Source organism: Engystomops pustulosus, chromosome 10 (genome assembly GCF_040894005.1).
Source record: "Engystomops pustulosus chromosome 10, aEngPut4.maternal, whole genome shotgun sequence".
In the NCBI taxonomy this organism is placed as follows: Eukaryota; Metazoa; Chordata; class Amphibia; order Anura; family Leptodactylidae; genus Engystomops; species Engystomops pustulosus.
Genome location: NC_092420.1, coordinates 80,129,621 through 80,148,909, shown reverse-complemented (window position 1 = coordinate 80,148,909; position 19,289 = coordinate 80,129,621). Strand labels below are relative to the sequence as shown.

The 19,289-nt window shown below is 41.5% G+C and overlaps 1 protein-coding gene across 2 annotated transcripts in view; it reads right to left on the bottom strand.

Moving 5' to 3' along the window:
* The window catches only part of RABGAP1L (RAB GTPase activating protein 1 like), a 199,426-nt gene that overhangs the window by 118,983 nt on the left and 61,154 nt on the right, over positions 1-19,289 (bottom strand). For both annotated transcript variants that reach the window (XM_072128764.1, XM_072128763.1), the window contains exon 13: positions 17,636-17,789. In XM_072128764.1, coding sequence (XP_071984865.1) covers positions 17,636-17,789 — 154 coding nt within the window. The remainder of the gene's footprint in view (positions 1-17,635; positions 17,790-19,289) is intronic.

Below are 19,289 nucleotides of genomic sequence, written 5' to 3'. Positions count from 1 at the left end.
ACTTGATCTTCCTGCTAACAGAGCAGCCAAGAAGTTGTCCTTAGTCTGTGACCTCAAATTTAGAAACTACTTCTGCAAAGGACACCCATTTGCCGCCCCAACTGTAAATGCCTCAGTTGGAATGCCCACCTACTAAAGGCTTCCGGATCGTGGCCGGGGAGAGGTTGGATTGTAGATTGGAGAGGTGGTATTGAGGGAATCAGGCAGCAGTCCTGAAGACCAAAATAGTCCTGGTAGAGCTAAGGGATGTGTCAGTTGTGATTCTGCGGAGATCTATCTAGGTGCGTTCTTGGTAGTTGAGAATGAAACAAATTGAGCAACCTATGCGGCGTTGTAAGATTGGGGAGCGACAACCTACCATATAAATTTGGAGATCTGGGAATGTAACAAACCTAAACGTTTTCATAGGCACAGGTATGGGGAGGGATCTAAAAAGTAGGATTTTAATGTTATCAATCCGGCCTAGCCATGATAAGGAGGGAAGCCACCAAATGGAGAGGTCTGTTAATAGTTGCTGTATCAGTGGGTTGTAATTCCAACGGAATATTGTGGATTTAATGGACGTTTAACACCCCCCACATGTAATGTAGTAGAATTGATCCTTGAATCCAAAATTAGCTACTAGCGTTTCCTGAATTCTAGTGGGAGTATGCAGGAATAAGGCCTCGTATTTATCCATATTTGCTCTAAGACCGGATATTGCACCAAGTCAATAAAAGGTTTAGAAGGACGGTATAGTGGTAATAGACATCAGCAAAAAGGCTAACCATATACGTGTCTTGTGAGAGCCTAATGCCCTGAATATCAGGGTTAGTGTGAATGGCTTCTGGCAGGGGCTCCATAGCAAAGAGAAAAGTGCCCGGGACAGGATGCAGCATTGACAAGTGCCTATAGCAATACATATAGGCTCCGGCATCATGGTTGGTAGTTTGAGGTAGGTGACTGGGTGGTCGTAAAGAGTGGAAATAAAGTCATTGATGTGTTGGGCCACGATAGAGGAAAAAAGTTTGAGGTCTAGATTAAGCAAAGATATGGATCTGCTCGGGAAAGGAGGATCTTCATTTAGTTTGGGTATAACTAAAACTAAATAGTGTTTGTTCGCGCTGAAGAAGGGCAATATAATATGAACGAATATGAGGGAGGAGGACAGGGAGGAATCTCTTATATTAGGCCACAGAGAGACAGTCAGGGCTCGGAGATTAACTATTTTAAGGGCTTTGATTTTCTCTGTAATTAACCCAGTCTAACTTATTTGTAGTAGTCTAATGTAGTCTGATTTGCAGACCACATTTCTAAAGAAGGAAAACCCCACTAAAGCTCCCAATGGGGGATAGACTTTTCCTTAAGGAAGTCACCAGGTTGTTAGCACCCAGATTAGTCTTTGTCAATAACATCTGACTAGTAGCACTCTCACACAAATCTTTACATAAAGTGTCTTTTCCACGCCTTTTTCTGCTTCTTTCTCCTGCAGCAAGCAGTGTATCTGCATACTTGTATCTTTATCTCTCAGCTGTCAATGGGATCCATGGCAAGTCTCCTTACAACCTATGGCACGAACCCAGCCTTACCATTATTTACTTTTGACTTTTTCAAACATTTGGTACATATTAAGAAACCATCAAAACATCAAGCAGACCAGTAGATGTAGTCAAATATACAAGCAGGGAACATATAAAAAAAGGGTAGAGGGAAAAATCCTTCAGATTCCTAAAACGCTGGATTGTTCTCAAAGATTGGTGCAATTAGCGAATATTGGCCCCTTAAAAATGGCACTAGGAGCTGCTTACTAAAGTAAGCAACTCCTAGTGCTAAAACAGACGCAGCAGTGTTACACTGGTAGCGTTGTAAGAAACCTCCGATGACGCTAGCAGACACCCTGGACTGCTCTCAAAGCGGTCTGGAGTATTCATGAGGGGGCAGTTCCCCAGACCGCCCCTCCCACTCCATAGGCCATCAGTAACTGCCACACTTCACCGCCCCTAAACCCGCCTCCTCATGAATACTCTGGACCGTTGTGATAGCGGTCCGGCGTTTCTAGTGTACAGCGCAGCAGTGTCTATTATCTTTATCGAAGGTTTCCGATAACACTAGCAGTGTAACACTGCTGGGACTGTTGTAGCACTAGGAGCTGCTCCTAGTGCCGTTTTTAAGGGTGACAGGTCCTCTTTAAGATATTAGGAAACACTTCTAGAGCAGCGTGATACAGCAGTAGCTCAGCAGCATAGAGAAAGGCACTGACAAAAAGTTACAAACTGGGAAATAATTCCCTTCAAATTGAGTAAAGACCTTGACAAACAGCTCCACATCTGAGCTTCCTGCAGATCTGTAGCATGACATTGGGGTTAACTGCAGTCACACTTGAAATTCCAAGTCTTGAGTGCCATCGCCAGCCTGAAGAAGCGTTCACGTTTCGTCCTAGACAATTAGACATATCAGTAACCGCTCCTCAATGGCAGGTGAGCGACACCGCACTTAAAATATTACACTGACCCCCGACTTCCCTCTCTGTTCCATTTTACTTGGTAAAATCAAGAACCTGTTTAAACTCCTACCCTTTCACATGCAAAATGAAATATATTCGGGAAATCATCTGACAGAGAACAAAAGGGCTGATCCATAAATATAAGATACAGACGCGAGCGCCATTATTCAGCCGGGGTTAATAAGACCTGTTTGTCTTAGTCACGGAGGGAATAATTCTGTTTTGCCTTTTTCTATCTTAGAGCGCGGCGCTTACATTGTCTAATCATTATAAATAGCCCTGATTGGATTATAATGAAAGCGGGGAAACTAAGCAAAGGCTGGCGAGAGCATAGTTCAAGTGCAAAAACAACCAAAAAAACATTGAAATATTTTAATGGAATGGGCCATTATTCAAAAAACAAACAAAAACATAAACAATATAAAATGACAAGGCTCGTTTTCGGCGTACGGAGCGGGTCTTACTTCAATGATACGGTAAGAATTTTTTTTTTTTTTTGATGATGTTACCTTGACATTTTTATCGAAAAAAAAAAAAAAAAATAATAATAATAAATGCAGGTATGCAATATGAGGCTCCAGCATTCACCGAATAATATAGCACAGCAAGGAGGCGACTTAAGGATACATTTATAGCTGTGTGTTGCTGAACTGACTCCATACAATATATATATATTTTTTTTATTCCATAACGGGAAATATTTCCATGACACTCTGAACCCGTGACCAAGGACTCGCTTTTAATGGACGTGTAGATTGAATTGAAAGGATTTAACTATCGATATAAATAGGTAAAAAGTGTAGCATGGTGTCGGCATTGTCCCCCTATGAACAATTAGCGTTGCAAGCCTTGACTTGGTGCATGCTGGCATGAAGGGGGTTACTATTCTGCATGAATTCCGTACCACCCACCATTCCTAGTTGCCAAGCAACTCCATCATGTCTCATTCGATTCCCCTATGGTATCAAAGAATGGCAACCAACTCGAAGTCCTGCTCTCCTCTCTATCGGTATTAAAGTGGAGGAGGGAAAGAAAAGTGGTTAGGCTTCGGCTCCCCCATGGGGGTTAGTACACATGATCGATCACAGCATACGGAGGGTGCAGTCACTTTCAGGTCCACAAGTCTTAGGAAGCCAATGTGGAAGACTCGTACTATAAGCCATACATTATAGTTGGAGACAATGGAGTTCTACCACCTCCGACCGTTCCCCGACTCCGGCAGCACATGAGGGCCAAGCTGGTAACACTGGAGAAACTTAAAGGACATCTACCACCAGGAAGACTGCATGTAAATGAGCCTGTGGAGCTCCAGGCTCCATTAACAACTATGGAGCCTAGAGCCCCTTAGGCTCATTTGCATACAGTCCATCAGCCTGGTGGTAGATGCCCTTTAAGGGTGCATCCACACTTTCAGGTTTTCAGATGATAATGTGTTGAGACAAAGAACTGAAAGAAGCTGCTACTCCTCCTCCTACTTTTACTCCATTCCTGGTTTGGGCATAAAGAACTGCATCTGAAAAACTTAATGTGTCATCGCACCCTAAAAAGGAACTCCCCCCCCCCCCCCCCCCCATGTAAACCATGACCAATTGGTGCTGCTATCATACACTATATACTATCAGATACTACTGGCCTATGATAAGTCATCTGTATGATGCCTTCCATGAAAATAGTCATGAGGCTCAGTATAAAGTGCATTAAATGATGTACCAAAAGGCATCCTCCGTCATCAGGGTATATATACTAAACAGCTGCTAAGGTCCAGCTCCTAAAAGTTTCGGCAGCTGCGCTTGCTGCTGCTTCACCCATGCTGAACCTTCCTTACCCAGATTTGTGGTTGCTGGCGCATGCGCAGTGTGATGGGAGAAGCAAGAAAAGGGACCAGCACCTCACAGTGCATGCTTGAATACATGAGCGTAATATATTTCAACATGGCAATAAATAGCCATATTTATGCAAATGGTCCTGCCCAGATGACTAAATAGAAGTAATTAGCATATAATTTGCATAGGTTTATAACATAAAATGATAAATTAGACAATTTATACAAGGGCATGTTGCCGCTTCTGTTCTAACAGCTATAACAATGTAATACTATAGTGATGGCTTATGGGGGCTGCCTTGCTTCAAAAGGAACCTCATTAAACTTACAGACCCTTTAAGGTAGAGTCTGAAATATCCTTTATAGCATGGATTCCTTTACTAGAAACCTCACCAGTTAACCTATACAAAATGTGCTCCCAAGTCAAAATGAGATGAGAAAAGTCATCTTTTGCTAGAGATGAGTCACATTTAGAGGCTGGGGAAGAGGGTCACACAAAGTGAAGATAAAAAGTTTCTCCAGCACTACAACAGAATAAAAACATGTATTCCTCTGATCCATTAAAACACGAAAAGAAAAAACAAAATACACATCACCATGGAAACACCTAAGCGTTTCAAACTCTTTTAAAATAATAAACTCCTGCACACGTCCATATATTTGGTGCTCATCTGAATCTCATCTTTCACAGGCCTGTGGTTCTAGGAGCTACAGAACCAGAGATAGAAGCAGCTAAGGACATACCATAGTTGGAAATGTAAGTTGCAGATAAAGATCCAGTTCCTGCATATTGCTTTAACTGTATCCCTCCTGCAGTAGCTTCCAGAACCACAAGCCTAATATGATATGAAAGCTGTAGTTTGTATCTTAAATACGCCACCAAGAGCATGTTTAGCATGTACCATAGAATCAAAGATAGAGGCATTTAAAGTGACACTCCTCCTCCACCCTCTCAGCGTGACTCCTCTGAGGCAAAAGATGACTTTTCTCAGCTCATCTGCATATGATTTACATGGGGATTTTTTTTTTTTTATAGGTAAATGGCAAAGATTTCACATAAGATACAATACAAGATCTGAGGAGGCTGGGAGTTTAATGGGGTAAAATCTGGTGTCAGTGTCTCAAATGACAAATTAAAAATGGGGTTTATGCTAACTTTATAGTACCAAAGTGGCAAAGAAAATATGGTCAACCAGTCACCCATGTAAGGAATAGGAATAAACGGTATCCAATAGACAAGCTCGGAGGTGGATATGCTGAGCGAGCTGTCCCCCATTCATGTGATGAGATAATCAGATTTCCACAGTCTGTCTGTGTGTGGCAAAGACTGACTGCAAAATACAGAGGAAACCCAGCATTCTCCAGTGGACTGCGACTACTATAAAAAATGGATGCCGGCCAATGGACAATCTCCAAGTCGATGCCCGTCGTTGTCAAATCCGGGGCTGCTAAGGAGATATTATGCAAATTAATCTTCTTTAAGGAATTCACAATTAACTTTTGATAAGAAATACCCAGAGAAGTGCTGGAAACATTGTATAAATAACCAATATTACACATATGTATTGCTGAACTCATTTTGGATACTGAAAGGTTTAAACTTTTAACCAAAAACCTAAATTTTCAGCAGGAGACGCATTCTGCACACAGAATTCCTTTGGAATGTACAATACCAGAAAAAAAAATTGTATACTAAACGCAGAAAGGTAGCGGTGCGGGAGGAGGGGGGGGGGGCGCGCTGGTGGTTTTAGATAGTGTCTCTTTATATTATTTTTAGCTCATCAGTTGCCATAACAATAAAGAAATATCAAAGTTGTTATGGCAACTGCAATTTTGAAAGCAGTCAAATAAGAAGTGAAGGAGCCTTCTAATGGTTTGAAATGTAACGTTTGTGAAACGCGCCGGGTAAATGCACCACTTCAAGCCCTCTGACATAGGAGCCGCTACGAGGCGGTGGGATACCGAGGGTGAAAACTGGCGACGCAGATGGTTTCAATAACACGAGCACCGAGGATGAGGACTGCAGGACAGTGTGAGGATGACCTTCACGGTTTTATGTTCTTACGAGACAGCAGAGCGATTCACCTCGGCTCTTGTGATAATTTCCCTTCCGTATTAGGGTTTATGGGCAAACTCCCAGATTAGCAATGAATGGGAAGATAAAGAAATTCTTTGTGGCCGTGTGTCCACGAGCCACTAAGTTACGACAAACTTTTCTCAATGTGGGGGCGCCCGACTTACTGGACCAAACCTACAATCAGTGAACTGAACTTGAGTCGTCTGTTCAGTTCAGTTGATGGAGGACATTTATCAGGACTTATACACCAGTTTTTTTGGCGTACAATCCCTGAAATAATCACAAGCACCTGTGAACAGATGCAATTATTTACCCCTTCACGCCATCTCCATTTCAAGTGCACATGAGGTGGATTGGGGGGGGGGGGGATTGAAGACACAACATTGCTGCACCAGCTTCCACATTAGCATACAGATTAATTTCCTCTGTTATGTTAAACCTCATCCATTTACCTGTAACAAGAAATATCCTTTGAAGTGAATTGAAAATAAGCAGAAAAGAGTCATATTAGCCTGAGATGAGTCAAGGTTAGAGGCTAGAGGTGGGGTGGGGGCATCACATCAGATGTCACTTTTTCCTGAGATGAGTTTAGAGACTTTAGATGCAGTAGCAGTTCAGACGCCTGTCAGATCACAGCAGGCCTGTAGTTTGGTGAGCTGCAGAACCGGAGATACACGTAGTTACAAGCCCAGAAATAATCGCAATCACCTGTGAACCGCAAGTAATTGCGATTATTTACCCCTTCACGCCATCTCATCATCAAGTAGACGTGAGGGGGAATGGAGGGGGTACTGCCAATGGCGGAGTGTGCCAGCTGGGGGTGCTCCTGCGCACAGGCTGTTTCCTGCAAACATTTAGGTCTTAAAGTTCGTAGGATTATCTGCCAGTGAAGCTGCCCGCCAGGTACATCAGGAGGCCGGAGTGCTGGTGTATGACAAATGTCCCCCAGTGATACTAGTTTTGGTCTAATAACGTGCATAAAGCAAACTTTCTAAAAGTAATTTGGAAATTACCTGGAGAGGCTACTGGGGCGTGGCGCAGAGGCTACTCGTCACTGTTACCCGGAAGAGGACTTGGAGATACTGCGCGTGCACAGTAGCTCCATAAGCACCCAGCGACGTCGGAAAGAAGAGGGCCATGCCGCAACGCGCAAGTGGGCATCCCTGTAGAGGCTACTGGGGTGTGCATTATCCAATACCAGTGCATTAGCCCATCCAGGTCACTCCACACCCCAGCAGCCTCTCCAGGTAATTTACATATTGCTTTTATAAAGTTTTTTAAAAGTTAGATTATATTTTAAGCTTAGTCAAATAGAGATTGGGGCAGATGTAGGTATGAGGAACCATTCATCAGATATACAGGCAGTTCCCGGGTTACGTACAAGATGGGTTCCATAGGTTTGTTCTTAAGTTGAATTTGTATGCAAGTCGAAACTATATATTTTATAATTGTAGCTCCAGACAAAAAATTTTTTTGCCCCAGTGACCAAGGATTATCAATAAAGCTTCATTACAGACACCTTACAGATGATCATTGCAGTCAGGGACTAAAGTAACATCCAGAGACTTCACCAGAGGTCACAGTGGGCAGAGGGGTCCGTCTTTAACTAGGGGTCGTCTGTAAGTCGGGTGTCCTTAAGTAGGGGACCGCCTGTACGTCTGATGTTATATTTCTCATGTAAGTTTTCCTTTTATTTCCAAAAAAAATAAAGATGGGGGTCTTCTGTTCTTCTTGCCCCACTTAGACTTCTAGTAATCTCACATTTATCCTCAATTCCATAGATAAGCATTTGTGGTGGGAAAACCACTTTAAAATAATCCACATGATAGGAGATCATTTTCTGAGTGAGGTGGGGTTCCGTGTGGTCGGACCCCCAAAGATCAGAGGAACAGATGATGCACATGGTCCAATGTGGCAACAGATTTATCTCTATGGGGCTGAGAGAGTAAGCAGGTAGCTCTGTCAGTGCCATAGATAGTGAATGATGCGGCTGCATGCATAATCTATCCAGCCGCGCCATTCATTAGGGGTACAACGGACCCCTGTTCTCATGAAGCACGGTGGTCCTGATATCATCCTGCGGGTATGGTATAATCTCTTATGACTGAACGATCTCATCTTCCACTGTTGTAGCAAGTTCCTAAGAGATACAAATCTTATTGTCCATCTTTAGTATCGATGATTATCCAGACTACTGATCCTATATCAAGGTTTTTTTCAATAATAACATTGTAACTAATAATAATAAACCTGAGATTAATGCTCAAAAAATGGCTCACAGTCAGAAATATGAAAACACAAATATTTAACTCAAAATCAGCAAAACATTTGGATAACCCACTAGATTTCCTAAAGATCAATTATAATAATAGCTCTCAAATAATTGCGAATAAAGCACATAAAAAAAAATGAAAATGATTCCATAATAAAGCTTAATATTCATACGGGGCCTGTAGCTCTATAGTACAAGGGCTCATTATACCGGGTGCATACTACTGTGCCATAGTGCATTCATGAATGATCAACTTGGAGCACGGTAAATTGTTTTGTTTCATGCTTAATAAATGGAAACGTTCTGTATGTTCCCGCTAATCCATAGAGAATAAACATGTCACTTTGTCACAGAACAGGGGCTGCACATGTGTTCTAGTCAATGATTACAATCTGTCCCAGTAAAGTGCACATTGCACTGACCCTTAATGTACATATGGCTGCTGAATCACCAGTTTGCCCTTGTACACGGCTAGGTCGTAAAGTCTTCACCTTTCACCATTAAAGCCCAAAGTGTAAACTAAACTTGACAGCTTGGTGTCTCCTCACCTCGCTACCACCTCCACCAAGCTTTATAATATACTGGCAACATGTTCTGCTGATTCCACTGTACCATAATTATCTCTGTTGAGGATTCCATTTCTGAGATACCCCCATGTCAGTCCTTATGCTAATTAGGCAGTTGGGGGCACCCACATTTTTTCTCAGTACTCCCCCATATTTGTGTTGCCCAATACATCTTAAAATACAAATCAGCAACTTATCCGACAGAGACGGTACTGATCCAGATAAGAGTATCAGTGCTCTGGGTGTTGAGGACACAACCTTGGTGCGCCAGATGGCACATTAGCATACAGATTTTTTTTTTTCATAGGTAAAGCTCATCCATTTACCTATAGAAAAAAATGATCCTACAAAGTCAAGTGTAAATAAGGAGAGAAAAGTATTTTTGCCTTAGAGGAGTCATGGTTAGAGGCTGAAGGGGGGGCATCACCTCAGATGTCCCTATATATGGTTCTATTGCACCCAGAAACATGTTAAACATAGTAAAGATAAGAATCTCATCTTTCATATGACAAATCCAATTAATCTATAAGAAAAATCTCCTTTAAAGTTATGCAAGAATGAGCTGAAAAAAATGAGTCCAATTTGCATTTAGTTTAGAGGCTACAGAGGGCATGTCGCTTGAGACACCCCTATAATAGTAGTAGAGTAGAACCAAGAAATGTGTCATATTGTCATGCTGTCATATTAAAGATAAGAATATAAACTGTCAGAATATCACAGCAGGCTTGCGGTTCTGTGAGCTGCAGAAGCGGAGATACAGGGAGTGAGAGACATAGTTGGAATGTGTGCTGCAGACAAAAATCCAATTTCTGTCTATTTTTAACTGTATTCCCTTGTCCTGTAGCTCACAAAACCACAAGTCTGATGTGTGCAGAAAGATTCGATTCTTTTCTTTAAAATGACACCACACTTAACATGACAACATGGACATCTCTAACTGCAGCCTTCAAACTTAACTCGTCTTAGACAAATATGACTCTTCTCTGCTCATTTTCACAAGACTTTGGAGATGATGTTTCATAGGAAAATAGGCGAGATTTGACATAAAAGAGGGAATTCTAGAAATGTCAGAGGGGGCTAGTAGTCTAATGGGGTAAAATCTGATGTTAAGGAGTTAAAAATTATCTGCCTGTAGCAATTAAAAAAAAATCATAAGCTACATTAAAATTCTTGCTTGTAATTAACAATCTAATTAGGTGCCGGCATTAAATCTAATGTAATTTAGGCAAGCCTATAAAAAAAAACCTGACACACTGGAAGTCAAAAGAAAAATGGAAAGTTTTGTTTTAGGCTCAGAGTGGAAAACTACCAGAATGGACAATTAATGGATGACGTCTTTTTGTACCCTCTGGACAATCCTTGTGGCTTTCATTTCCACACGTATACGGTAAGGTGGCGGCACGTATCTAGTAAATATACTCTGGAAATAAGGAACAATAATCCAGATTCTTATCATCTTGAGACATGCACCTCGTCTACATAATACCAAAAAAATACAAGTAAAACCTTTGAAAGTTGTTGTTTTTTATTTATTTTGGTTCAAAGGGGTTGGCCACTTTACCCCATGTGTGGAAGTGTAGAGGGGGGTGAACTATACCTGGGAGCAGGGGGAGGTGGTGAACTAGACCTGGTTGGTGTACTAACACACCCTCCTACAGTCAGACTCCAACCATTTATCTAGTTCCAACTCAGTCCTATTCGCGGCCGGACTGGGATCAAGCAGGGGAGCAGCGTCGGGACGTCGAAGAGGCGAGTTTCATGTGTTTTTATTTTTCAACCGGCCCCACCAGTCCAGGACCGGCCCTAAATCAATGGGGACATACATGCTGTCTATGGGGACATACATCTTGCCAGTACGCCCCTGGTACTATTATACATTCAATCCCACACTAGTGCTAAAGGTCCTGGCTGCATCAGAGTTCTGGAGCAGGCGGGCCGGGGCGTCCCTGTCCCAACACCTTTTCAAATAGTGGACTGAAGTCATAATATCATCATAATAAACCAGGGACACTTACTCCTAGATCCAAGCACTGTGACTGTAGTAATCTTCTTGTATTTGTCATCCACGGCCTCTAAAAATCAATTTTTAACATTATGCTAATAAACGAGAAGTGCTACAGGACCTGAGCCCGTCTATAACGAGGTGATAGAGCCAACAGAAATTGGTGTATGGATCAAAAACAACATTTTATGATATAACCTTACTTGCAAAACTTGCAACATTCACTTTTGCACAGACACGGTTTACAATGGTGTTTCTGTCAGAGTGAACCTATGACTTGTGCAGCTAGTCCCATCTGGAGTAACCCCATTCTATCAAAGAGCTCATTTCCAGCATCTAGACAAGGTGCTGCGGCAGAATGGAGGAGAGCAGTAATTAATCAGGGTCTGGCTTCTCGGGAAACCCAATGACCTTCCCTGTCAGTCTCTCACATGCATCTTCATGGACAGATTCAATTATTAGAAAATAACACCAGAAAGGAGAAGGAGGGAGAGATGAGCTGAGACAAGCCGCCAGATACTGGAGAGAACTAATAGATTTTAAGGAATAAAATGATCGGCAGATAAATACACAGGATGCACCATATATAAAAGAATCAACAAATAGTTTAGTAAGGATATGGAGCCGAGTCGGGTATAGAACAGTTATGAGTCACGGTAACTGCTCTAAAATACATATATATGGGAAGAGAGAGGCAGAAACTTAAAGCATAAAGTAAATGAATGAAATATTCCAGTCAAGGCCTACTTTTACTGAAGAAGCCTATCCTAGATTAGTTGCCACACAATGAACTTAAACCCCTATCCCCAGTATAGATGAGAAATGTCTGATCACTGATTCGTCCCAGTAATCAGGAGCCGACACAAGCGTTGATCACTAGTCTTCATTGGTACTACAGTCTTTTGGAGGCCCCTTACTTTTAGGCCCCAGAGCGCATAATCATTGAGGGTCCCAGTGGTTAGTCCGCCACCTATTTCTATGCTAGATAGCGGAGAAATTATCATAATGTTCATATTCTGAAGCTACTAGGTGCCTGACAGGATTAAAAGGAACCCGTCACCAGATTTTACCTCAATAAACTACTAAATATCGTCACCATTTTATAAACTACTAGCCGCTTCTTGAAGCGTATGAAATGTCCTTTCCAGAATTCCCACTTTTATGCAAAATCTCGCCCATTCTATTACATAAGAAAAAAAAACATCCTCCAAAATGACATAAAATGAGAAGAGTCACTTTTTGTCTGAGATGAGTCATGTTTAGAGACTGTCATGGGGTGTCAATTCAGACAATCCCATCTTAATTCTTTAGTAACTAGAAACATTTGGTTTCGTCTGAAAGATAAACATCTCATCTTTTAGACGTGGCTTTGTTACCTATAGAACTGAAGATACAGGCAGTTAAAGACATAGGGGCACATTTACTAAGGGTTCGAATCGCTCACATTTACCTGCACCCAGGATAGGTTGGTGAACTCCGGCGGACCTTGGCGCACATCGGGGGCAGGACCTTAGTGACCCAAATCCTCGACAGAGAATGCGCCGCTGGATCGCGACAGGACCAGGTATGTAAATGTGCCACATTGTCGGAAAAGCAAGCTACAGATAAAAATCTGGCTCCCGTTTGGCATGTCTTTAACTGCCTGTATTTCCGGTTCTACAGGTAACACAACCAAAAGCCTGATGTGAGATTTCATACAACATGTTTCTAGGTCCTATGTAACCCGAAGATAGGGGCATCGGGAATGACTCGTCCCCTCTATATATTGACTCATCTCAGGCAAATATGACTCTTCTCTGCTCATTTTCACCTCACTTGGGAGTAGTTTTTTTTTTTTAGCAGGTAAACGGCAAAAATTATTTCATACCCTACTGCTAGTTCAATGAGGTAAAACTGAATTTAAGAAAGCGAAATTAACCAAAAGTGGCTCCAAATGGCACATGGCTAGTATAGGTCATCATTACATATTAGCAGATGACAACCAGGACCTGAGTTGAACTAAAGGTGATTCATTGTAAATGCAGTACCCATTAGGCAGGCAAAGTAGTGGCATATTGTAGGAAAAGCAGAGTAAAAATTGTGCTATTATGATGCATGCAGTACTCAAACACATAAAAAGCCAATCTTAAAATAGAAACCTTACTATAATTGCCATATAAGCGAATGTGTGTGGTCACAGGTAACACGAGGTAAAGTATTAACTTTTCGGATACAGATAAAGATAAAACACATACGGTAATACCTTACCATAGTAGGGTGATGTGATGACAGTCAGACAAGATATTTAACCCTAGCTCCTAGTCGAATGTTGGAATTGAGTAGCATTTTGACAAATATTCACGGGCAATAGCAAGACCCTATCTGTCTTTCTGTCCCCCTACATTATCCAGCCATGTTTTTGGAGGAAGCCATTGACAGAAGGATTGTTTGAAGACACCAGATCTATACGGAGCTCTGGATTCACAGTCATATAATCCTGCTCTATTCTGGGCTGCATTATTCAGCACCACTGTCAGCTCCCATCAGTTCTTTTTGTAGAGAGCGGTGCAGTCAATTTGGGTAGCAAAAATATTCTATGCCCCAGTAATAAGGTAACCGGTCGTGTTGCGCTACATGAAAGAGATTAATTAGCTATTTAGGTCCATACCGAAAGTACCTGCTGCTCCTAGCGATGTGGATTAGCGTACGCCAGATGAGGAGCCATAGCCAGGTATTGGATTATAACGCACTATCCCTTATAAAAGACACTTTACAGGAATAATAATACAATGTTTTATTTAACTTGTCGCCACTTCCAACTCACAAATTCAACCGGTTATCCATAAGAGAACAACAATTCTTGAACATTTATTTACATAAATCTTTGTTCTGTCTTGGTTCCGCTGATAAATTTCTCCTGGTTACCGGATTTTTACCACTTACAGCCGTCAGGTACTATAAAAAGAGGTCAATGGGGACTGGACTTATTAAACAGAGAGCCAGAAAAGGGTGAGTGTGTCGCTTAATTTGTCATTTAACCCCTTCACAACTGCCATATGCTATATGTCCAATTTGCACATGCCCCACGCAGAAAGGACATTTATAAATTTCTTAACAGTGACCAACTTCAAACGGCTAAATCTCCTGAACCCTGGCACCTAAAAACACAATTTTAGCATTACATTAAACAGAAGAATCTATGTAAGAGTCTATGTATGCTTCATAGAATCAGAGATATCCACTCTTAAACTTGTCGTTAACAAAATAAATAAAAAAGATATATATATATACATATATATATATACCGTATATATATATATACACACACAACTTTCTATTTCCAAAATGTTTAAGAGTGGATATCTCTGGGTCTGTGAATAATCCATAAACAAGCCTTATATAACATTAAAATCTGTTTAAAATGACACCAGAATTGTGTTTGTAGGTGCCAGGGTTCCGAAGATATATTTTTTCACATTTGTAGTCATTCATCAGCTAATTTTATAAAGAATAGAACATGTAATCAATAAAATTATCCTATCAAGTTAAAACCTCCAATGAAAACAAAAGATATCGCCATTTAAAGAAGAACATAACTGCAAGGATTGACCTGGACATTCAGGCATCAATGACTAGCAGTCACAAAGGGGTTAACTAATAAGGACAAGTCATCAAAAGAGCTTACAGCATGGTAATATCAGTATCTGCCCACAACTGTGAGTACAGAACCTGAACCTGTCACCAGATTTTACCCCATAAAATAGCAGTCCCCCCCCCCTCCAGGTAGGGTACGTAATGTTCTTTCCTTCATTTATGTGAAATCCCACTTGTTTTCCTATTTTAAAAAATTTCCTCCAAAGCCATATGCAAACAAGCAAAAGGGTATCATATTTTGCCCGAGTCACTTTTAGAGGCTGCAGGGGGAGTTTAATTTCAGACATGCCTATCTGAAAGAAGAGATTCTTCTCTTTAATATGACAACATACATTTCTAGTAAAATATAGAATCAAAAGAGAGGGGTGTCTGAACTGACATTCCCCCTGAAACCTCTAAACTTGACTCATCTCAGGCATACATGACTCTTTTCTGCTTATTTTCACATGATTTGGGATTTTTTTATATGTAAATGGGTGAGATGCAACATAAAAGAGGAAATTGTAGGAAGGACATTTTATGCCCTACATGAGGGGAGTCGTAGTTTAATGGGGTAAAAACTTGTGACAGGTTCCCTTAGCAAATATGTGTAGGCACCAGGTAGTCAAAAGTTTCTGGAGAAGTACTTGCTTTAAAGCGGTTGTCCAGGATCAGGGTTATCTTTATACATAGGTCCAAGGTGGGTATAAAAATAAGGACGTGCATTTCTCTATGGTGCGTTCGCGATCTTCACCGCTGGCCTCCGCTTGGTCAGGATAGGTTATCAGACTCTTGAGACACAATAAATATTCCAATGCACCACTTATTGCTCACCGTGACTCCCCAGGTAACCCCTCAAACATATTGCCGCACATGCCTAAATATATTGCACAGGGTATCAAGTTATTTACACCCAAACCTTCAGTGACTACAATACTCATTTCACGGCTACTAAAATAAGTCCAGGACCAGACAGAGATTTTCCTCTTCCAGGCAATGAGCAACGTACAACAAAAGTAGAGACACATAATGGCTGCTGTCACGGCTCCTCAGTGCCACGTGTGGAAGAGTAGATGTAGAAATAAAGCCTTCTCCCCTGTCTATAACACTTCTCCCTGTGCCCGCTGCCTGCCACCGCACCGTCTGTTTCTTATCTAAACACAAGCGCGGATAAATGTCACACTCTATTTCCCTGCGCCAGTACCGGCTCCTCTGTCACCAGCGTCGTGTTACAACAGGAGGAAATGCACTAATGTGAATGAAGTACCAGAAGAAGGGACGGGATATTCTAGGAAATGTTATGTCGGAGAAGAATCGTGATTTTGTTTTTGGACACATTTGAAAAATGTTCTTCATGAAAATCTGATTGTTGCAATGTGCGATTAGTCACTGGGTGATGAGTATTTAACAATATGGCGGTCAGGGAGCTTCCGAATAGAATGATCCAAAGTTATTTTTGTGGGACACTCCAATTATTTTCATTTCTTCATACTATAATGTATCTGTCCGATATGTAATAGATCGATTTAGCTAATTATTTTTTTGCATTATTTTATTTTTCATGCGAAACACAAACAACGAAAAAAATCAAAAGCCCATCACACTAGAGATCCTATAGCCACTTTATATGACATTGACATCTTTATAGTCTCTCTTACTCTTATAGGTTTCCTTGTATATAATCATGAATGTCATTGTGTCCTGCATGGCCATACGTTAATAAATATAACGTATAAGGTTAGACTCAGATCACATTTTTCTCCCCATTGTAAGGCAGGATTCCCTTGTCTATAAATTGGAAGACTAAATTGTCATACAGTGGGATACGTTGTCCTGTTCCTTGCCCATGTAAGCGGGAGGAGAAGTGAGCATTGGCAGCGACTGGTGATTGGGTGTTTGTATGGACAATTACATCACAAAAGAAACATCCACAGTATATGCTGAGCGGCGGCCAGGGATGGATGCAGAACAGTTGCATCTGGCCCCCATAGGCTATTATGGCCTCCGCTGAGCATAGATGTTGATCTCAAGAAGGAAATAGCTTGATAAACTGCAATCTGCTGCATTTTGTCTCCAGGTTTTCCCGCTACATGCGGAGGAAAAAGGAAGGATGTCTCCATCTGGCAGTATAAGTCTATGAACGCGGTAAGCATGTATATATGTTAAACTTGTACAAAAAAAACACTAGATGTGTACCCAAATAATAATGATTTGCAAATGGTGAGGATCAGACTGCTGTGGAGAGAAAAAAAAGGGGTACATTTACTAAGAACAGTGCAGTGTGTACTATGTGCAGTTTGCCTGTGTAGTGTGCAGGGGGCGCCAGATTCAGGATTTGTGGTGCACGTTCCGCATGAATCTGGCACCCCCTGCACTGCCCCAACAGAGCGCACCACCTTTTTTTTCTGGTGCACCATTAACATAGGGCGTAAAACACATTTCTGTCAGAGTTGGCAAGTTAAATCTGGCGCACGGTCCTAATGAACACCCCCTCCAGTGCAGAAATTTGAAGCCTAGTACAGCCGTGCCACAAAATGGTCACATGCGACTGGTGCATGGCCCTTAGCAAATGTTCCCCAAAGTGTTCTGTCCTTTCATTCTGGTTCGTAGTAAATTGTCGCCTGATCGCATCTTTCTACAAGTGGGGCCATTTCCATTGGAGAATTATAAGACATTTACCACTAAAGTAAGGTACCAAGACGTTTCAGGTTGCATATGTGAATACCCAAAAAACACACAGTAGCAACAGCAAAATTTGTCAATATAACCATATTTACATTCAGAATTCAGAAACTCTCTTACTTTTACGATGAGGTTCTTGTACTTCTCCATCATTTCTTCATCCTCATGACATCCAGCAAGAAGTTGCCAAACTTCAGCTCTCAGTGCCTCTGGTACCCCTCCTCTCTTCACCAGCGATGACAGTCCCTTGGGCCTCGCACTTAGATTGCTGTGCCTAAATAAAGAAAGAAAGAAAGAAGGATTATCACAATAATAATGTAACCTATCACAGGAAAAGACACAACTTATATTGGTAAAATTCTAATTGCAGAGAACAAACATCCAACAAAAGCTTTAAGAATCATTATATCAAAAGCAAGGTAGGTGATTATTATTCTTGGTAGGACACTTACCAATCCAAGAATAGGCTTCCATTTTACCCGTATGAACTGAACAGCTGTCTGTGAAGGCGTCTTGCCGATCCAGTACAACCGTTCGTACTTTCCACATGAGTAAAAGGGGAAGCCGATCTGAGCCATAGGGATGTATACAATCTTTGGGAAGTTGAGATAAGTTTTTCACATAATCCTAAATAAATACCAACTGTTAGCAAATTACAAGTAAAGCATAGGATTTAAAGGATAAGTCTTAAAAAAAAAATCTACCATCAAAATCAAGGAGCATAAAGCGGGGGCACTCACTTAAAGGCACTGTGACTGTGGTAATCTTCTTATATTTGTTATCCATGGCCTCCTTTCTTTCTAAAATCAACTTATAAAATTAATATAAAGCGCTAGGAGGGCTCTGGGAATGTTACCAGAGCCCCTCCATGATGTTACTATACAGGCTGTTACACTTTTTAGGAGCACATTACCCCTACCACTGTGTGCTAAAATCTCCCTGCTGCAATGAGATTACAGCAGGCAGAGGGAGGAGGGGAATGCTGAGGGAGCAGGAGGGAGGTATGTGCTCCTGCACAGTGTAACAGTCCGTGCAGCTACAGTACGGAGAGACTCCAATAACAGCCCCAGAGGACTTCTGGTTCATTAGAATAATTTTATAAGTTTATTTTAGAAGGAAGGAGGCTATGGAAATAAAATGTAAGTGCATCTGATTTAACAAGATGGATTTTGATGATAGATTCCCTTTAAAGGGGTATTCCTCCCACAAAGACAAAATTCTTAAATATACTCAGGATAACAAAATAACACATTCTCCAATTCAATGTCATTAACAGAAATACAGGATTTCACAGATATAATTCCAGCCTGTCTCTATCAGTCCTGCTGTACACAATTAGGTTGCCCCTGGATCTGTCCATTAACTCCTGATTATGGTCAGCAGGTACCTCTGGCTTCTCTTGCACGGCAGAAGTAGGGGGAGGTGTAGGAGCAAAAGAACTAGTGCTAAAAACTCTTTATGCAGAAACAGTAGTGATGAGAAGTCCGGCTCTATTTAGTGAGAAGGATCAATAGGCTCAGCTCCCTAAAAAGCGCCGGCTCTTCTGGCTTCTGAACGTCTCCCTATTAAATATATAATAGGGAGCCTCAGTCCAGCCAGTCCCCCACTCCACACTACTTTTAACTCAAGTTGATTGTGTTAAAGGGGGCGTGGTTATCCAATTTGGGGTATTGTAGGGAGCAGACTCCCATCGTTCACATGAAAGAGCCAACTTCATGTGAAGATACAGACACTTCCTTTTCCCAGCAGCGTGTAGAGGAGACAGCAGCTCTAT